At 57.2% G+C, this 20,966-nt stretch overlaps 1 protein-coding gene across 22 annotated transcripts in view; it reads right to left on the reverse strand.

The window, feature by feature from the left end:
- Positions 1–20,966, reverse strand: part of Nrxn2 (neurexin 2) — a 116,738-nt gene that overhangs the window by 28,722 nt on the left and 67,050 nt on the right. For 9 of the 22 annotated variants that reach the window (XM_085834065.1, XM_085834059.1, XM_085834058.1 and 6 more), the window contains 7 exons: positions 17,956–17,984; positions 16,638–16,764; positions 15,909–16,290; positions 15,142–15,332; positions 13,804–13,977; positions 13,356–13,475; positions 1,907–2,088 (listed from right to left, as the gene is read on the reverse strand). In XM_085834065.1, the coding sequence (XP_085690191.1) occupies positions 1,907–2,088; positions 13,356–13,475; positions 13,804–13,977; positions 15,142–15,332; positions 15,909–16,290; positions 16,638–16,764; positions 17,956–17,984 (1,205 nt within the window). Of the gene's footprint in view, positions 1–1,906; positions 2,089–8,446; positions 9,350–13,355; positions 13,476–13,803; positions 13,978–15,141; positions 15,333–15,908; positions 16,291–16,637; positions 16,765–17,955; positions 17,985–20,966 lie in introns of those variants that run through there. The other 13 variants (XM_085834068.1, XM_085834074.1, XM_021151516.3 and 10 more) reach the window with 5 other exon arrangements.

Below are 20,966 nucleotides of genomic sequence, written 5' to 3' on the forward strand. Positions count from 1 at the left end.
GTACCCAGCTCCCCCTCGGTGCCTGCGTCTCTTGGGACCTCCACCCTTCTCAGAATCCTCCCTATGCTCTGCAGCACCTAGGCCTAGCTCCCTCACAGGGCTGCACCAGGGGAGGCTTGAGGGAAGAATGCCTCCTCACAGACTTCTTGCCCTTCCTGCTCTGGATGGAAGCATCATCCCCTAAACTCCCATGCCCAGGTGACTAGTCACAGGTTACCAGGATGCGGAATGCTGTGCAATGAGCTCATTACATATATGACCTCATTTAAGGCTTCTGCCCTCTCAGTGTGGGCACATCTGGGGAAACCGAGGCTCGGAGAGCTGCAGTGACTTGCACAGGCACAGTGCAAAACTACAGAAAGTGCTGGGGCTCAAACTCACCATCAGCTCCAGAGCCACACATGGCCTCACAGGACAGAGAAGAGGGGACAGCTCAAAAGGACTCAGGGAAACATGACGGTACCCAACCACACGGTCAGGCGACTGAAACCACAGGGAATGAAAGCTCACAGCCACACTCATCCAGGGGCACTGACACAGGGTCTCTCTGGGTCACCTCGACCCACAGCCATCTCTCTGTCACAACTGTCGCATGCCCGCCACCACACTGCTGTCCACAGTTCACCATTTCTCTGCATGGGCTGTCACACAACTGGCCTCCGCCTCAGCCCCTGCTCTTCCCTCTGTGTCCTTCCCCTCCTGGGAACCAAGCTTGTCACCCACCACTATCACTAGTCATGCTCTGTTCACAGGATGCCTTCGCTTCACACCTTGGTGTTGGAGGAGCTGGGGTGTAGGAACCCAGAGCCCCATCCTTGCTCAGATGGGGAAGGTCTGACCCTACTCCAGCCTCCTCTGCTGGTTTTCTCCCCCTTCCCAATTCTTCCCTCCACAACACCCAGGGTTCCCCACATAGACCTTTCCAACTGGCACACAGAGCCTGGTCAGCCTGCTCTACCCTCACAGCTCAAGGCTCTGGCTTGATACAAACCGAAAACTGAGGGCAAAGGAGCTGAGTATGGAGCTGGAGGCTGAGGTCGGAGGCTGGGGCTCAAGAGTGCAGAGAAGGAAGGGGTGTGGCAGAGGCTAAGTTCAGAAATGAAATGAATGTAGGGAAGAGTGTAGGGCAAGATGTGAGGCTCAACCAAGACATCAATGAGGAATGAACTGGACTAGAGTCTGTGGGAAAGACCTGGCCAAGAGGACCAAAGTGTGGGGCAGGACCATAGGTCACAGGGAATGATGTAAGACAGGACCAGAGGTCACAGGGAAGGATGTAAGATAGGACCAGAAGTCACAGGGTAGGGTGTTGGGTGGAGTCAGAGGTCACAGGGAAGGGTGTGGGATGAGGTCAGAGGTCACAGGGAAGGATGTGGGACAGAACCAGAGGTCACAGGGAAAGATGTGGGGTGGGCAAAGAGAAAGGAAAAGGGATAAACCAGCAATAGACAAATGGGATGTGAGGCTCAACCAAGAGATCAGTGAGGAATGAACTTGACTAGAACCTGTGGAAAAGACCTGGCCAAGGGTCTGCTGGGATGGCAAAGGTCATGAAAACACAAAAGCAGGGCGGGGCTCAAAGTCAAGACAAAGAGGCACAGGTGACCACTGTTGGGTAAGTAGGCGTGAGGGAGAAGACAGGGACAGCAGTGAACAGCCACTCTGAAGGCTACAGTAGAATAACCTGGAAGCTTAGACCCCTGGGTACCTGGAAGACAACTGGCCAGCACTGGGTGGCTCCTGAGTGAACAGGAGGAACCTGGATCTCAAAAAACTTCAAAGAGTGAGGGAATGGGGCCCTGAGTTCTCCCCACGAAGGACGGTAGTGAGATGGCATCCCCACCACTGAGGACTGAGGGAATTGGGGCTCAGGATGGCAGGATGGGCACTGAGCCCCAGTCCTTACAATGTGCAGCTGCAGGTAGTCCCCGAGGCCGGAGGCACTGTCCACTCGCACCAGCACAGCGCTCCGCTGGTGAGTACTGAAGCCTACGGCCAGGCGGTCCATCCGTGTACTAGGCCGGTCATTGGGAGGCCATGTATAGGTGATGAGCGCTCCCCCCTTCCCGAAGATGTATGTGGTCCCAGCTGCAGAGAGAAGAAAACGGAGAGGAAGAAATGTCAGTAGGTCCTTGCAGTTGGCTGGGGACCAGAGCCTGAAGACACCAGGGTTAGGGTACTAGGGCTTCAGCTAGGAAGCCCACAAAAGCCACCGGCCCTGTAGCTCCAGGTGCTCAGCTGAGGGCCCTGACAGATGTAGCTGCCTCAAGAATTCTAGCTTTAATGACAGGGATTCAGGTAGCACAGAGTGTGACCAGAGAGAGGCTGTGAGGAGCCCAGACAGCAAGAATGTCTGATGCAGGAAGGACCTTGGGTCTGCTCTGACCAGCTCCACCTCTCCCAAGTGCTTCTCCGGGACCTGAGCCAAGCAACACAGAGGCCTCAAGTGATGGCGGGAAGATGAGCAGGGCTGTGGGCAGCTGTGACTCATAGCTCCTCTTTGGCACCTTGCCAGTGCCAGCCCCTTTGTCCCCTCCCAGTCCCCCGGGGAATCTTCCTGGTCTGTCCAGGGATCCTTGCTTCCACCCTCAGGCAAGGGTACCTGGGTGCCAAAGCCCAGAGGCCTGGAACCCTGCCCAGAAAGGAGGTGGCAAACATGGGGGGTGGGGGGACATGGGGAAAGTTGACAGCCAGAGGAGGAAGGAGGTAGAGAGACAGATGGACAGAGAAGGACAGAGAGGGATGTAGGTAAGGGAAGCGGGAGAGTGGGAGCCTGAGATGTAGGCTCCCTCTCCCAGCCCTCCCCCACCCCACCCTCTCTCCTCTTCGCCATCCGGCTGCCGGGGGCGGGTGTTAGGTCCCTAACGATCTCAGCCCCAAAATAAACCCCATTAGTCGCCATGTTCCCTCCTGCGGCTGACTGAGCTCCCTGGGGGTGGAGGTGGGAGTGGGAGGGGGGCTGGTCACCCAGTTTCCGGGAAGGGAGCCTTGCTGGGAGTCCTGAAGGACTAGACTCTTGGGCCTGCAGGAAGGGAAGGGAGAGACTCGTCCTGCATTCTTTAGGACAGAAACAGAGCAGATGAGATGCATAAGATGCTTGATTAAATGATCAGCTACTAACGACCCCTCTCGAGGCTCTTCTTGGGATGGGGAAAGCGGTTCAAGGGAAGACTTAGCCAGGGAGAAAGGGATACAGATGGAAACTGAGCATGGAAGCCTGCAGCAAGCCAGTAAACACAGCGGAGAACTCTGGTCTAAGGGAAGCAGAGACCCGGGGTCTCTCACCCAGTAGGCCCCTAGTAGTCTGGGCAGTCTGGTGGTAAGAGGGATCCATCAAGGAACTCTAGGTCCCACAGGAGAGGGAAGGGACTTCTGATCGCTTTGAGAGGCTGGGGAGGGAAGGGAGGCTTCAGTCTGGCATCAGAGGCGGTGAGACTAGAGCAAGAGGAGGCACTGGTCCCCTGCTCTTCCCTGAGCTACTTCCTTGTCTCCTACCCTCCTGACAGAGTAAGAATGGGGAGGGACCTCAGGGGTAGGGCAGACATGGAAAAACCACGTGGATGTCTAAAATTGTCATCTTTTTGCAGCCTGTAGTTTGGAAAGCACCCCAGCAGACAGGGGGAGAGCAGCTCTGGCCCTGCAGGCTCAGGTGTGCCTTCTACCTTAGACCCTAGAGGTACAGTGAGGAAGGCTGGGCCTTCGGGTCCCAGTGAGAGGTACACAGAGAGCATCACCTCCATACATACTGCAGGCTACCTGACTGCCTAGAAAGGGCTGGGCCTGGAGAGCAGAGCCAAGCGGCTATGCCTCAGCCAGTACAGTCTCTCAGCTCCCAACACTGCAGCACTCCAGAAAATCGGCTGTTTCCATGACAACCATAATACCCAGGGTCCTCCCTCTCCCTTTCACTCACAAGCTGCACGTTGAATTTGGGAGATTGGATTTGGGGAGCAGAGATGTTGACCTTCCTCTACACACTCCCTGATCCCCGGGTTCCAGGGCCTCCCAGGGAGAGGGCTATTTCATCAGGCTTCTTGGTCCTTTAACACCAGGGAAGGAAACTCCATCTATATGGAATCTGGTCCCAAATCTGCCAGGTCTAAAAAGGAAGCCCTTCCTGCCGGCTTTCCTGCTGGAAGCCATCAGCACGCTCATCACCATGGACAGCGCCACTCCTGCTCCTAGAGTACCGGAACAGCAGCAAGCCAGGTGCCGGGTTAGACAGGAAAGCCGGAGAGATCTGAGATGTGTGCCAACAACCCAAGTCCCAGCCCTTACAAGGAGACCCAGCTCCAAGTGACGCACACCTAGACCCCACACCCACGCGCGGGTCGCGAGGCACCCAACTGCACACAAAGCCCCAGACCGGAGAGGCAGACCCCGCCACAGGAGTCGAGGCAGCCAGGGAAACATGGCGGTAAACGCACAAAGACAGGCCTCCGCGGGCGGCCAAGGGCAGGGGCCGGCGAGGTACAAATGGGCGCCCGCGCCCCAGCCCTCCCACTCCCCAGCCCCGGCCTCCCCCAGGATTTATGATCCAGCTGTTCTCACACTGCAGCCAGTTTACTGTGCTGGGCGGACCTGTTAAAGCCGAAGGGCATTTATTATACTGTGGGGGGGAACCAGGGTGGAGAGACACTTCTTGGGCAGAAGAGGGAAAGGATGAATGGTTTATTGGACTGGGGCTGCAGTAATTACCCCAGGGAGACATTTCTCTCCCCAGCACCACTGCTCCCGCACGGGCGGGGACAGAGGGCTTGGTTTACGAGGAGGTCGGGTGCTGGAGGCGGAGCTTCTGCCAAGCCCCGCCCCTCCGGCCACGCTCGGGAGGCGCTTCCCGCAGCTCTGCCAGGCAAGCAAACTCTCTAGCCCTCCCAGAAGAAGGCATGCCAGCCTTGGTGCCCAGGATAACACTTCACATCTGTAACTTCTGACAGCATCCAGAAAGGTTTTGAGAAGCAAAGGGGCCTAAAGCAGGCTCCAGTGTTGCCCAAGACTGGTACAGACCAATTGTTCTTTTCCACACTGGGAGATTGGAAGCTGACTATGCATGGCATGCTGGCCAGACCCACACCGCTGGAAGCCCATGGTAAGAGTTTCTAATCAGACATAAGATGTCGCCTTCTGCACACATCCAACAGTCACCTCAATGCTTCCTAGACCCAGAAATTCACAGAGCCATAAAACACTAGATATGATCATATAGTCAACACATGCATGCACACGCGCGCGCGCACACACACACACACACACACCTACATTCTAGAAAGAAAACAACTAACCATTAACAATGTTTCAGGGACCCAGACTCACAGCATTTACTCCATTTGAAAACTTCCCATGCAGTCATGCCCCGGGGGGCTAACAGCACATGTGCTGCTCTGTGTGCCAGTGCCCCAGGAACATCAGAAGCCAGCACAGACGCTTTCTGGAAGATCTAGAGCGGTCAAGGGATAAGGCCTCTGCATAATCCAGAAAAGCCCGGGTCTTAGGTGCTTTCTGTTAGCAACAAATCTTCCCAGGAGAACACCACAGCCAGGGGGTGGGGCTTCTGCACAGACCCTGACAGCTAAACTCTCTCTTCATCTACATACCTCAGCTCTTAGCTTCATCCTGGCCATACACGGTTCAGTCAGGAATCTAAGTTATATACTCATCCACAGAACCAAAATACATGATAGCCCCCTTCTGCTGGAAGCCGCTGAACTGAGCAGGGAGGTGGTCTGCCTTCTTGGGCTCTCAGGAGGACTAGAAAGGAGCTCATCAAAGATTCAGAGACCAGCACTGGGATGCAGGGGTCCATGACCAGAAAGGTGTCATCTCCTCCGTCCATTTTAGGTCCCAGGTGTGCTGGTCACCCCATACCCAACAGTGACATCAGGTACAGAAATGTCAATGGCAGGTGGGAAGGGACATTATGTAATGGGAGGGCTTGGGGGATGGGAGGGAGAGTGGGAAAGCTGTGAGCAGGGAGGAAGGCAAGGAGACTCAGTAGAGAAGCAGAGAAGCAGGTGTCCATGCAGAGAGGCAGAGAGAGAGAGAGAGAGAGAGAGAGAGAGAGAGAGAGAGAGAGAGAGAGAGAGAGAGAGAGAGAGAACTGCCCTCACACTAGGGAGCCTTGGAGCAGAAGGAAAGCTGGCTGGCCTCCAGCCCAGGGAGGCGTCCCAGGGGAGGCCAGTTCTCTCATCTCCCCATAGCTGAGGTGAGCAGAGAGGGGTTCAGTCATGAGAAACTGCTTTCTCCTCTTGTAGATTTCCTTAGTCCCCTCCTTTCTCCCTGAATTCTTTTCAGCCTCTCCACCACTTCATCAGTGTCCCGAGCTGCCCTCCCCCTCATCCTTACCTCCTTCTACCCTTGGAAGACACCCCACACACACAGGCAATGCTCATGCCAACACGTTATAGTTGTTGGCCCCATTTTCTTGACTGTGTCCCGGAGCATCAGGGGCCGTGACAAGACCCTTCTGGGAGACCTAACACTGTGGAGGGATAAAGCACCCTGCACAGTCCAGGAAAGCCTGGATTCCTGTTCCCTCTGCCTGACTCCTGCCCCTGCCAGCCCATCATCTCTGAGCCAGCACCTGTCTGTCTCCCTTGCCTTCTCTTTCATGTCTGCCCCTCTTTCCCCTCCAGTGCACCTGGACCTCTTTCCTAACACCTAGCACCATTGCCTAGAATGTTCTGTCTGAGTATCTGAGGAGAGCCAGAAGAGAACAGCAGGGAGGTCTGGGTAAGGGAAGGGCATGAGAGACCCTGAAGAGGCAGAGCTGGGGTGAGGATGTGGGAGAGAAGTGGAGAGTGCTGCCTGTGGTAGGGATGGTAGCCGAGATGGCAGAGAGGGAACAGGGGGACCTGAAGAGACTGCTCCTGGGGAATGGAGGAAACAAAGTAGTGGCATATGGGGGGCAGGGAGGGACAGGGACAGAAAGACCGGATATGACATGGGGTGTGGAGATCAGGGGGCTTCTTGCAGACACAGAACAGTCATGGAAAAACCAAGAGTGTGGAAATGGGAGGCACTGAGGGGAATGGACGGGACACAACAGCATGGTTGTAGACAGTGATGGAGGAACAGCAATGGGGCTGAGCAGGGAAGGTGAGGGACGGTCTGAAATGAGGATGGCAAGGCACTGAGATGGCAGGGAGGAGATGAAAGCCCTGAGAGGGGAGAATGGAGAGAGCTGAGGAGCACAGTGCCCAGACAGCAAGGGATGGAGGGCTCAGAGATGGAGAGGAGAGCCCCGCGGTGGGCAGGGAGCCTGGGCCAGGAGGTGATGAGGGCTGGAGATGGAGGCCAGCAGAAGAGGAGCACGAATGGGGGTGGTAGGGGCTTAACTGAAGGACACGGTGAGGGAGATGAAGCTGGGGTTCAGGACGGAGCGGGAAGTGATAAATAGACTAAACCCAGAGCTGATGGGGTCTCTGGATGGGAGGTGGCTGAAGCCCTGAGATGGCACATGAAGGAGGGCCTGAGACAAAAGCAACGGTTGCCAAGATGGGCAGGTGTGGCAGGAAACGGGGCACCCGGCATAGATGTTGTGGGGTACAGTAATGGAAAGTGACAGGCTCCTAGAGTCTGAGGGACATAGACAGGAGGTGATAGGTACAGAGCTGGGAAGAGATGGCCTCTTGAGAATCCTAGGAGGGGGAGGGTCTCAGATATGGAGGAATGAAGGCCTGAGGTCTAGAGGGGAAGTGATCGAGTCTAAAGTGTAAAGTGACAGGGCCTGTTCAAGAAGGAAGGGCAGGGGCTTGGAGACAGAGGATATGAAGGACTGGGCTGGCAGTGAATGGAGTGATTCGGGCTGACACAGGAGAGAGAGGGAACCTGGGAGCAGAGAGACTGGGCTCCGGGGGTGACATGGGGAGGGTCGCAACTGGAGGCAGTGCAGAGATGGGGATGGAAGGTGAGTAGGTACCAAAGATGAGAGTACAATGGGGGTGCAGATGATGGGGCCCGCAGACTGAGTGAATTGTTTGAGGGATGGTGGAAGGCCAGGAATGGAAGAGAAAAGGGAAGGTTGCCAGGTAGGCAGAGGTGGAAGGTAGCACACCAGCCGCGGAAGGGGAGGGATGAGCCGGCTGACCGGGGATGGATGGAGGTGATAGAGAAGAGGAATTCAAGGAGGGACAGACAGGGTGAAAGGACAGGCAATAGGGCTCTGGGAGAGACAGAGGCTAACAAAGCACTTGGGGAAGAGCAGGTGCAGGTGAGACTAGGAAGCACTTATGGAGACAGGGATGAGGGTGAGCAGGAGGAATGGAGAGATGGAGGTGAGGGTGGGGCTGGCATGATGGGAGCTGGAGATGGGAGGTGAAAGGGGCTCCGCCGCCGCAAAGCCCAGCTCGGAGAGTGCACAGTCGGGGTGCGGCCCTCGGGGCTCCCGGGGCCTGGGCGGAGCACCCAAGCCCCCCAAGCCGTCCGCCGGCGTCGGGGCGCCACTTACCGTGCCCGCTGCGGGTGAGGAAGGGCATGCGGTTGATGGCGATGGGCACGGTGCCGTGCTTGCTGTGGAAGTGGTGGACGTGGTGGGTGGTGCTGAGGCTGGACGAGACCCGGGCCCCCTCAGCCGCCCCCAGCAGCAGCAGCAGCCCCAGCAGAAGCGGCAGCGGCGGCGGCGGCGGCGGTGGCGGTGGCGGCAGGGGCCCGGCCAGGGCGGGGGGGCGGCGCGGGCACCCCCCCTGCCCGCTCCCCCCGGGGGGCATCTCGGCCCGGGGGCGGCCACCTCACAGCCCCATGGCCGGGGGCGGGGACGCGGGGCTGCGCGGCCCCGCGAAGCCCCCCTCCGGCTGCGAGCTCCGAGAGGGGGGTAGGGGTGAAGCGAAGGAAAACCAGAGCCCGAGCCTCAGTCCGGAGCCAAGCAAATCAACTGGATCCCGCCGGGGAATCCGGGGTACGCGCAGCGGGAAGGCCAAGGTTCGTGGAGCCTGGATCCATCGCGGGCGGCTAGGGGTCCCCCCTCAGGCCGGGGCCGGGCCGGCGCAGAGGGCCGTCAGCGGCCAGCGGGTGGGGGCATGGTGCTGGGGAGGGGACGGTAGGGAAATCCTGCGGAAAAACCCAGCGGGGCGGGAGATGGGGTGCGCAGAAGCGACGGAGGCCCGGCTCCCCCGAAAGCGAGAGCCCCGCGGAACCGACCCGGCGCCGCTGCTGCCCGACAGAGGCCAGAGAAGGAAGGAGGGAGCGGCCGGGGGAGGGGGGCGGGAGGAGGGGGAGGGAAGCAAATCCGGGTGATGGGGGAGTGAGGGGAGAGGAGAGGAGGGGAGAGGAGAAGAGGGGAGCGGGGCCAAGCAGAGGAAAGGCGCGAGCCTGCGAGATTCCGGCGGAGAGATGGAGGCAGCGGAGTGTTGCTGCAGAGGCTGAGAGGGCTAGAAGGGAGAGGGAGGGAGGGACACAGGGAGGGAGGGAGGGACGGAGGAAAGGAAGGGAGGGGAGGGGAAGCGCAGGAGGAGGGGGGGCAGGGCGGAGGGACCCGAGCGGCTCCCGATCTGCGGGCGGCGCTGGGCAGCTCCACGGCGTGGCACCTGGCTAGCCCGCTCGGCGCTCGCCTCTCCTATGCGCGCGCCTCGCCCCTCCCCCGCGCTCGGGAGCGCGCTTTCCACCATCACCATCACCACCACCACCGCCACCCCCCTCCGGGAGAAGGGGCCCTGCTGAATAATTGAACAGGACTGAGGCTAGCAAGAGAGGCCGCTCTCCTCCTCCTCCTCCTCCTCCTCCTCCACTACCACCACCACCACCACCATCACCACCCCTCCCCCATCTGGACGAAACCCAAAAGTGCTTGCTGGTCCAGCTCGCAGAGATGTGGCCACAGCCCTCTTTAGCTGTTCCCCCTTGAAACACATGTGCACGCTGGATTGTGGACCGGTTCGGGTATGAAAACACCCACGCGTCCCTATAGGCACCAAGTGTGCCGGGAGGCACACAGATCAGACACATATATGCATGTGTGTGATCAGATATTGGCATACCAAATGTTTGCAGAGAAACAGACACACATACATGTTTGATTATAGGCAATGAATGGCCAACATAAACTCTCCACCCCCTTAAAACTCAGTCATCTATAGCTATAGAAACAACCCATCCACAGCCCCAAAGGCACTGGAGACTCCTCTCTCTCTCTCTCTCTCTCTCTCTCTCTCTCTCTCTTTCACACACACACACACACACACTCACACAAATACACACTCACACCCCTGCCTGCCAAGGTGCTTGCTTGGCCCTACTCAAGGCCCCCATTCCTTTTCTGCAGCCCTCCCTCCTCCCCTCCCCAGTTCTCCTGTCTCCTAGCCTCAGCCCCTGGCTCCCCAGGGTTCTCCAGGACGGTTGTTCAGAAGGACAAAGGCTCCCAGGTCTGATTACACCCAGCTGAAGAAACCTTTCTGTCTTGGGGTGGCCCCTTTCACTGGGATCTACTTTCCAAACTTGGGGGTGGATTAGAAGGGCTTGCCATGGCCCCCAGAGACACATGCAAATAAAATCCCTTCCCCCACCTTTGGATGCAGCCTTCACACTCCCATCATCAACCTGCTTGGACAGGGGAGAGCAAGCAATGCAGGAGGCAGAGGAGAAAAGACAATGTAAAGACCCTGAACTGAGCACAAGTTGGGCAGGTGAGTTGAGAGGGAAGGAAGGCCCTGCTGAGAGAAGAGGGGGCGGGGGAGGCCGGGGTATTGGTTCCAGATTCCATCTGGTGCAGAATTGTCATGGTGAGCTCACGGGTGCAGTAGAGATCCTGGACAAGCCAGGTGTGGGGCTGATGTCTAGAATTCCAGCACTTGATAGACCAGTACAGAGAAACGACCTCAAGCTGGAGTCTAGCCTGGGATACATAGCGAGACTGTTTCTGAGACAAAGGAAGGAAGAAAGAAAAAAAGCAAGCTCCCTCAGGACTGCTGAGGTGATGGGGCGGGTCCACACGCATGGCTTCAAAAGTGGAGAACAGTCCTTGGTGGTGCCTAAGAAGAGGCTCCCAGTGGTGCACAGCCCCACAGAGGTGAGAGACAATGGGGTGCGGTTCTACAAGGTCCTGTCTGCCTGCCCACTCTCTCCCATCCTTGGGGCCCTGGTTCTGGAGTACAGCCGGACACAGCCTCAAGCAGACAGAAAATGTATGGCCCCAGAGGGAGAGAGGAGGGAGCTGGTAGTGGTGACAAGAGAGGAAGGGAAGCCGTCTGGAGGCCAATCAATATTGGTGAAGTGGGAATTGGAGAGAGCTGGAGGGGGTGACGCTGGGGGTGGGGTCAGAAGAAGAGAGATGGAGGTGTGCAAGACACCAACAGAGGATGCAGAGATGAGAGGTGAAGATGCAGGCATGGGGAGAGGTATCAGGCTGGGAAAGGCCAGAGCTGCCTCAGACAGCAGCAGCCCAGGGACTCTGGTGTGAAGTTCCCCTCCACTGACCCCTCTTTCCTCTCAGTGAATGGCCCCCTTTTCATTCCCCCTACTTGTCTCTTGATTGATCTTTTTTCTCCAAGCCAGAGTTGACTCTTGAGAGCTCCCCCTGCAGCCCCCAAACCTTCAAAGCTCCCATGATACAGGTGGGGAAACAGAGGCAAAAGACAGGAAGAAGCTGTCCTGAGGGTCGGATCTCCTCTTCCTAGTCTCTCCATCCAGGCAGTTCTGAACACCCTCCCAGGGCCCGCTCTGCCCTGCTCCCCTGTCCCGTCCTCCCCACCCCTCTTCACAGACACTCGACCTCCTTACTGATTTCCTCTTGACAGTGTGCAGGGCTTTCCGTCTGGAGTGTACTGGGCTCCAAGAAGGAGCTGGCATGAAAACCCAGACAGAGGAGAGGCCCTGGGAGAAAGGGGAGCGTCGCAGACACCCCACCCAGTCTCTCACCCTGCCCTTACAGCAGGGCAGACCCCAGAGCAGCTCCAGCCGGCTTCAGAATAGCACCGAGCCCTTAGGGGACTCCAGGTTTCACCCACCTTTTCTTATGGTCCATAGCTTAGCTCAAGCTATGCCACTAGGTACACAGACCAGTGTGTGGAATGACGACACCCCCAGGGCAGGGCTGGACCCCCAGCTCTGGTGTCTCTTCTTTCTCCCAGTCAAGAACCTAGAGACTGTCTCTCCCCACCCCTGCCCAAAAGTAGCCGGATTCCCTAGACACATCCTGCCTCCCCTCCAGCTCTGGGCCTTTCCCAAAGCCTGTGCTCACGTGGGAGCACAGCCGTACATGGACAGCCATACTTGGGCCAGATTCCCTCTATCCTGAGCAAGAGAAGCCCAGCATGGGCATCAGAACCACTCCCAGAAACCCATGTGCAGCAGGGGTAGCCACGGCAGCCAAGGGCCCCCAGGTTCTGGCAGAGCTCCATCACTGAGCTTTGGTGAAGGGTCACATGGGAAGGTTTGCCCGCGGCACCCAACCATCAGTAGGAAGGGTTACAGAGAACAGGGTTTGTGCCGGCTGGAGCCAGGTAGAACCACAGCAGGCTGAGGTGCTCCTAAGCTGGCTGGGAGGCTTAGGGAGGCACATGGAACATCAGGTCAGATGAAACTCCTGGGGCACAGAGCTGGGAGGGCTGGCCACACCTGAGAACCAGGAAAGTGCAGGGTGGGGGGCAGGGGCGGGGAGGGGGGAGCATGCTGGACATTTTATCCAACAGTCACCCAGGAGTCCCATACCCTAGGATAACTCGGAACTCCAGTTCGATGAGGCAGAGCCAGCGGAGTGGCAATGAGACAGTGCTACCCACACCTGCTGTTACCAACCCCCCCCCAGGCGGCTACAGGCCTGTTGGCCCGCTTTCACATGGTGTTTGAAAAGCAGAGAAGGCTTATTGTGTGTCCGGGTGTGTGTCTTTTCTGCATGTCACCCACCCCATCCCCAATCATCAGAGAGAAGGGCCAAAACCTCCACACCCCCACCATACCCCCACCACCCCCCCATACCCCCATGGCTGACCCAGCTGTCTTCCCTCTGCCAAGCTGTAACCAGCTGATGGCCACCAACCTCTGGGGACTAGAAAATGCTGTCAAGGCTGTTATCTCTGGGGAGGGGCCTCAACAATATGCAAGCTGGCAAGTGAGGATGCTAGGGACTGACCTTGTGGCTCAAGGGGACAACCTGCAGCTGGGATTCTTGGGGAGAGAGAGGGGGAAACAGCAGGACCTGTGTCTAGGGAAATCAGATGTCCGGCCAGCTCAGAACCGGGAGAGACCAGTTGCCAACAGATGGCTCCAGAGACTTGGGCAGCAGTGAGGGGCAGCAACCATGAGCCTCTATGACCTCTGTGGTGATGGAGCAGAAGGAAGCAAAATTTCTCCTCTTCCCACCCAGGCAGTTCCTGTGGCTGAGGATAGGATGGCAGCACCCACAGCCCAGCCCTGCTGGCACTCACGGTCATTGCAGACAGGGCCTCCATAAGAAGTCATAGTACAGTCACAGGTAAAGCCATCCCACTGCTGCAGACAGACACCCTGGTTGGCACAAGACTCTTCGGTGCAGGTGGTGCTGGGGCCTGGAAAGAGCAGGAAGGAGAAACGCCCCAGGCTTAGCCACGTGCCCAGGGGCTGTAGAAGTTCCCCAGCCAGCCAGAGGCTCTGCCCTTTGATCCATCAGACTAGAAGGGCCAGATACTAACTGGGGTGATGGGGTGGGATAGAACAGGGGGCACTCAAAGACTGCTAGGCTTCTGACTAGTAGTCGGGGTGGGAGGCAACAGGGAGAGTATGTGGTCCGTCCTTTGCCTGCCTGCCTTGTCCCAAGAGCTCTTGGGACAGGCTCCTGAGGAGGCCCCTTGTCAGCCTCAGGGCCACACCTAACTGCCCCACACTGCCCACACTCACCGTCACAGCCCCTCTCCACCTGCCCGATGCGGTGCAGGGCGTCAGCGATGAGGTCCGGGAGGCGCCCATTGAGGTCCACAGAAGCCAGGCAGCCTTGAAAGCCATCCCGAGAGGCCACCAGCTTGGGCAGGTTGCTGAACATATTCTTGCTCAGGCCACCGATGTACAATTCCCCTGCAAAGGCAGTGGTGTCAACACCCCACCTTGTCCCTACCCCTGCTCCCGGATGCTGACACCCTACCACTGGGTCCTCCAGACACCTGAAAGGCTCATGGTATCCCTAACAGACACAGCAAACCTCAGCTTCCCCACCAACACCACCTCTTCCTCTTCTCTTCCCTTCGCCATCTGTGTGTTCCCCTCCCTCAGAAGCCAGATGCCTGGGGTAGTGGGGGCGAGGGGCAGCTGGAGGGACCCGCTCCATGTTCTCTCCTACACGCTTGATTCCAGTTCCGTCCTGTAATCAGGGCCTTTCATGGATGCGCGGCTCTACAGCCTTTCCGCCCCCGCTGCCTCCTTCCCAAAGACTTGTTTCCCAGAACTGCGGGCCTTCTCTCACTCAGCAGCCTTCTCTTCTCTGATGTCCTCCTGACAACTGGGGTTCTTGGGGGAGGCCTTCCTCAGAGATGTCTAATCTCCCCCGTGGGCCCTAGTTCTCCTGCATGTCTACTGGAGTTTCGGCAGCCCTGGACATCATAGCTGAAGCCCCGCTCCCGGACCTGCTGCCACTTCTGAGTCTCTGTAACACATCGCCCTCTCCTGGGAGCAAGGTGAATTTGCAGCACTGCCAACCAAGCTGCTGGATCTGAGCAGTCGGGAGGTGAATCCACAGTCTCTGAAGGTCTTCCCCAGGTTTTGACAGTTTGGGTTACACGGACACACGTGGAGCCTGTGAAGCTAAGGGATGCTCCAGGCATGTGTGTGCAAGAAGGTCTCGTGGACCCCAGATGGCTCTGAAACAGCTGCAGCCTACGTCTCCTATTCCAATGCCCAGTCCACCACCTCCTTCTCCCCCTACCTCTCCTGTTATTCGTTTTCCTCCTCTTCCTCTCGGCCACCTACACTGGGGACTGGCAGTGACAATTTCAGTGACTGCTGTAGAGTCACTGGAGATGGTGGGACCCTGGTGGGAAATAGCCTGGCCAGTGCTCCATCTGAGGTGGCCTCACAGGAGAGCCCAGTAAGACACAGGTGGGAAATGTCAGCCAGACACCATGGAGAACAGGAAAGAGGGGTGAGGGAGATCAGCCTTGACCCCCTTACGGGGGCGGGGGATTGGTCTCAATGGAGAAGGGGGTCTGGGGTAAGGCTGGCCTTCTCCAGAGGTTCCAGCCCCACCTTTGAGATCCAGATTTCGGGCACCGTTGGAATGCTGCGTGACTGTGCGGGAGTCGATCTTCAGTGTGTGCACGTTGCCTGGGTCCCTGGACACCACCACATTGTGCCATTGGTTGTCATTGACTGGTTTGTCTGAGTTTCCCTTCATCAAGGACGGGCCATTTCCCAGGTCAAACACGTAGTGGATGTACCTGCCCCATGGTAGGGAGGAAACACCAGATCAGACGGGCACCACAGAGATGCCAGGCGAGAATGAGCTACTGCTAGCAGAAAAACTAGGGGCCTGGAGCAGAGGGGTAGACAAGGGATCCCATGGGAAGGGACCAAAAAAAAAAAATGACACTGGAAGCTTGTGGCATGAAGTCTTGTCCCAGGGAGGTCACGGAAGCACTTGCTCTTGGGTCCCAAAAGAGACCTGACAGAGGGGGAGTTTTGGTAATACAGTAGGGGTCCCCTAGAAGCAGGGTCTGAACTACTTGAGGGTGCAATTCTCCAGGGTAAGAGAAAGACTTGGCTGACTTCTGCCATAAAGAGGACAGTGGCCAGAAAAGGGACGTGACTGGAAACCCTGGCAAGGAAGTGGCCGAGGAGCCAACAGCCCAGAAGCTGGGTTGGGCTTCTCCATCTTGGCTGCAGAGGGACCCTCCTGGCTGATGACTAAGGATGTGACTCTTGACCTGATGGCTGGGTATGTTGAACCTTCCCAAAGGTCAGGGAGGAGCTCTCTTAGGGTCAGCAGGGGAACACCACAGTGCCCATCCCCTCACCCCTTGACCAACTCGATGACGATGAAGTCATTGCCGTTGCCTGAGTTGAAGAGCAGAAGTCCATCCGGGGCCGTGGTCTTAAACTGGAAGAAGAGATGCATGGAAGCGTAGGCTTGCAGCGTGGCTAACGCCAGGTAGCTGCTGCGACTCTTGAACGTGACAGGATCAGCCACGATGGCACGCAGGCCAAAGCGGGCATTAAGCTCACAATAGGTGATGTCTCCATCTTTGCATTGGTCCATGTAGGGTTGACCATTGAACACCAGCCCACTCAGGTGCCCGATGAAGTTGGAGGGCACCACAGAGATAAACCGCCGCTCTGTCATGATGCCCGTCTCAATGTTGTGGAACTCCAGCCGAGTGTGGGCTCCTGCCATCTGTCCTGCTCGGGACAGAAGACCAACATCAGGGTCAAATAGTGCACAAAACACGGGGTCACCTCTAGAACAGGGCCTCGTCTTCCTGGAAAAATCATGTCCTCAAACAAGGCCACAGGAAGGGATCTTACTAGATATCCTGGGCCAGGACTACCAACCCACCACTCCGGGGAAAGCCTCAGCAATCAGTGGAGGAGCAACAGGCTTCCAGGAAGATGCCTGGAAGGAGCTGAAACGGTCCCTGGGGTCCAGACCCATAATAATAACTTCTCTAGAAACAACAACCCAGGCAGAGGATACCAAACATAGTGCTCTGGAAATATGTCCAGCATCTTGGGTCTAGGCCACCTACCCTCCACAGTCACGTTGTCCACAGACAGCTGCAGGCTCTTGCCACGCCGGACCACCCTCACCGTGTGCCATTCATTGTCATTCAGCTTGTGCCCCGCAAACAGTGTCTCGGGGCCTTTACCTGCAGCACCAAGGGGGGAGTGAGCATAGCGCGACACATGGCTGTAGGCAGCGCCCCAGGCAGGAGGCAGCCCACCTGCACATGGATATACTCAACTTCCTGCACACACCAATGTGCACGCCCCTCACCTCGAACCTGGAGTGCATGCAGGGAAATCTTCTACACCTGGAGTCACAAACCCCACCTAGTCCTGCCATTTTGTGTGACCGCAGAGGATACCATTGGTTACGGAATGGTAGCCAGGAACACAGGCACACCCTCCTCTGTTCTCCTACGGACCTTTAGTGTGACGCTAGCAGCTGATTTCTCAGACCTCACCCTCAAAACGCTACACACCCCAAAGGAAACTTCACTTCCATGTGCACAGCTTGGACCCACTGTGGCCTTCCTGTTTATTCCTGTTTAACTCTACACCCTGGAATGGCTAACCCTATGTAGCGCTCAAGAGCCTGCATGGCCACAGACATATTCTGTTTCCTGGAAGCTGTGACTATGGACAGTTGATTGACATATGATTGTCAACACCCACATCTGTCAGGTGTTCTGGGTTTGGAAGCACCTCTGGGCTACCCCTGGATCCCTAACGCTGTCTGCCTGGGGTTTAGGGTGCTGGCTTTAAAGGGCCTCAGGTGTGTGCACACACTATGACACAATTGTGCCTTCCATGTCCACATCTCTCTGCTCAGTGACAGAGAGACCTGGGCCTGTCCACATTGGCCTCCCTTCTAATTCCTGCTTACAGCCCTCACAGGCAACTCTGCAGACTCAGGCATTACAACGACTTAAAAGACTTTGAGGCTCTGGGCACGCCCCCACCCCTCCTACCCAAATCGTCTTTCCCATGTACTTCGCCTGCCCCCTTGTGGCCACTGGTGGAGATGCATCATTGAGTCTCCAGATTTTATGTTCTCGCACCAGGTACTGCCTAGCTCCAGATTTCTTCCTCCTGCCCTGGCTCTCCCTTTCCCAGAATCCATAACCATCCTTACCAACTACCTCTTCCTGGTTCTGCTTTGTTTTGTCCATCCTGCCCTCCACAATTCCCCATCCCACCCCCATACCTGTTCCCCTCCCCACAACCCCTTTCAAGCCAATAATGAAACTGTCTTCCCCCCTCCCTCCATCCCTTTCTCCCTAAACCCCAATGTCCAGCCTCCCAGACCTCTTGGGTCGCTGCAAAAGAAGAGGCAAGCCACTTACTGGGTGCGCAGCCGACGCGCAGGCAGTCTGGGGGGGCCATGGGGTGGGCAGAGGGGGAGGGAGAAAAAAGGCAAAAACAAGGTTTTGTGTGTAATTTTTTTTACATCCTTCACAGGGAGGGGCATCTGCAGGCGGGAATTCCCCCTAGGGCCACTTTCTGGGGACCACGCGTGCCCAGGTGCCACCTCTCCCCGTCCTCAGTTGGACCCATGTCCTTCATGCCCTCAAGAGGGCTCCAACCCTCCCTAGCGCCAAGAGGCAGGGCAGTCAGGTGGTGGGAAGAGGGCTTGTGTTCCCCTTTTGGAGGGGCCCAGGCCTCTCATGTCTAAGGGAGACGGGCACCTTGGCAATCCCAGCCGTACAGGGGATACAGGGGATGAGGGCTTGACCGACCCCACATCTATCCCCTAGGAGGGAGATGGGTAAGGAAGGCCAGGGCCCCTGCATCCCCTGCTCTGGGACGACACCCTGCTTAGAGCTCAGGTGTGACACATCACTCCTCAAGCTCTAAGCCCAAAACAGGGGTCTGCCCCAGGGCCCCCTTCCTAAGGCCATAGACCTCCCAAAGCCCCAGAGGCCAGCGCCACCTGAACAGGAACCTTCCTTCTATCTGTCCCTGCCCTGGGGGCACCGAGATACCATGAGGGGTCAAAGAACTCCGCCACCCTGCAGAACTAGTATTTTGTCAATTTTTCTAAGGAGCCAAGGCCTCCCATAGGGACACCAAGATCTACAAAATGTGACTTCTAGGCACAATGCAAGTCACATACGCAAAGGCCCTCAGTCCTGGCCTGGGCTGTCCCCAGTTTCAAAGCTGGAAGGGTTTCACACGGTTAGAAAACCCATGTCTACACAGAGCCCACATCTCAGGCCAGCAGGAGCCTCTGATCAACCCTTTGGTTGGTGGGAGTCAGCTAGCCTTCAAGGAGACAGTCTTGAGTCATTTGTACTATACCACTTCAAAAGTCCAAAGCCCTGGCCAGGCTTGGAGTGATGGGACTGCCTGGGGCTGGAGGTGTGGGTGTGGGTGTGGGTGCTGGGTCCTTGCCTCAGTCCTATACACACTGAGTGACTTCAGACAGCTCTCTCTGAGCCTGGGCATCTCTTCCTCACTGCTGTGAGGCTAGCAGGTTACAGGTGTGCCCTGCTCTGACCCTGGCCTTTCAGAGAGTAGACAATCTTTAACCCTGGTTAAGAGTGACGTCCATGTGGGTTCTCCATGAACAAGCTCTGCCCGGGTGCACGGTGGCCCTGGATGCACCTGGCATCCCTCGGGCCTCGGAAGGTTCCTGCAGTGGCGGTAAACAAATACCCACTGTGGCTCTGAGGGTCATGGGCCCTGGGGCAGTACAGCTGAGCTCCACACGCGTTGTCAACCACAGCAGAGTGGGAGGAGCAGCAGGGACCCTGAGCCACAGCCTGGGCACCCAGGGAACAGTGGGAGGTCAAAGGACAGACACGAGAGGAAGCGAGGGGTCACGGAGAGAAGAGGCTGAGAAAGGCAGAGGGAAAAAAAAGAGGAAGAACCAAGAACGATGAGGGTCAGGAGGCTGTGAGGATGAGGGGAAGGGTGCCAGGCCCTGGAGTCAGGTCCCAGGGGCTCTCTCCAAGCCAGCAGAGTCTTCACCAATGAAGGGTCCAAAAAAGAAAAAAGGGGGCTGGAAGTGAGGTCAATGTCCTGTAAAGGAACAGAGCCAAGTGAGGAGCTCGACTTTCCTGTCCCGAGGAGAGGAGAGTCAAGGAGTGTCGGTGTCCATCTGTCCAGAGAAGAGGTGACAATTCCAGCCTACCCTGCAGTGATGCCTCCCAAGGGCCTCCTTCAAGATGGGTATCAAGGGGGCAGGGCCCTCCCCGAGCAAAGCAGGGACAGAGCTGGCTGGAGAAAGCAGCCCTTCCACCACATATCCCCAAAATGCTGTTCAGAGTGTGATAATCAGTAACCCACCAGCCAGCAGCCGATGCCTCAAGAGCGGAGAATGGGTGGCCGTGCTGACGCTGGACATAGAGATGGGGCTGATGGTGTGAGCCTGAGAGGGGAGGGGGAGGGGAGGGGGAAGGGGAGGGGGGAATGGAAGAGGGCACAGAATGGGTGGCCATGCTGATGCTGGACATAGAGATAGGGCTGATGGTGTGAACCTGAGAGGGGAGGGAGGGAAGGGGAAGCAATCTACAGAGAGAAATGAATGGAAAGGTTATGGTTCCTGGTTTGGTCCAAGGCACTTCCAGGTTACTGTTAACTGTTACAGTTACTGTTTCTCGGGGGTGGAGGTGGAGTGGAGGCAGAGCTTCCAGCTCCACTCAAGGAAACTCAATAACACAGCCCCATCTCTCAAGAGGCATCGCACAGAGCACCTGCCCTGGTGTCATCTTTACTCAGGCTCCCAGCCTATAGACAGTCACTGTCCAGCCCCTGGTGGGAAGGCAGTGAGCTCTCTTGGCCCCAGGAGCTAAAGGGCTCTGAGATGTCATGTGCATCCCTGTGACTTAACACGTGAGGAAGGATCACGAGAGAAAACCAGTGAGAACCGAGGAGCAAGGAGAACTCTGAGGAGGGCCCGAGGACACTAAAGAGGAAGGGCCCGGTGAGAGGAATGTCCACCTCAGAGGCGGGCATCTCTGGACACCAACAGCTTCTGAATGGAAAAGGAAATCTACATGGGTCGAGGCTGAGGGACGACCCCCTGTGGCTCACCTGTGCCCTGAGTGGAGACATCACGGCACTTCCTGGGGAGAGGAACAGGCCACACTGAAACAGGGTCAAGAGCCCAGGGGACACAAGCATTCCTAGAGGCAGAGGCCAGCTCCCCTGCTTGGGCTCTCGGCTTGCTCAGAGGCTGAGCTGCCGTGGAGGCTGCTCTCCAGTCCCTCTGGTTCTCTGTCTGCAAAGGGGCATCAGAGCCTTTCTGCCTGGCGCTCTCTGTTTTGTTGGTTTTGGTTGGTTGGTCAGTCGGTCTGTCGGTCGTTGGTTGGTTGGAGTCTTTTGTTTGTTTTGTTTTGTTCTGTTGAGAC

This window comes from Mus caroli, unplaced genomic scaffold (assembly GCF_978045245.1).
Source record: "Mus caroli unplaced genomic scaffold, Mus_caroli_1 scaffold_20, whole genome shotgun sequence".
NCBI classification, from domain to species: domain Eukaryota; kingdom Metazoa; phylum Chordata; class Mammalia; order Rodentia; family Muridae; genus Mus; species Mus caroli.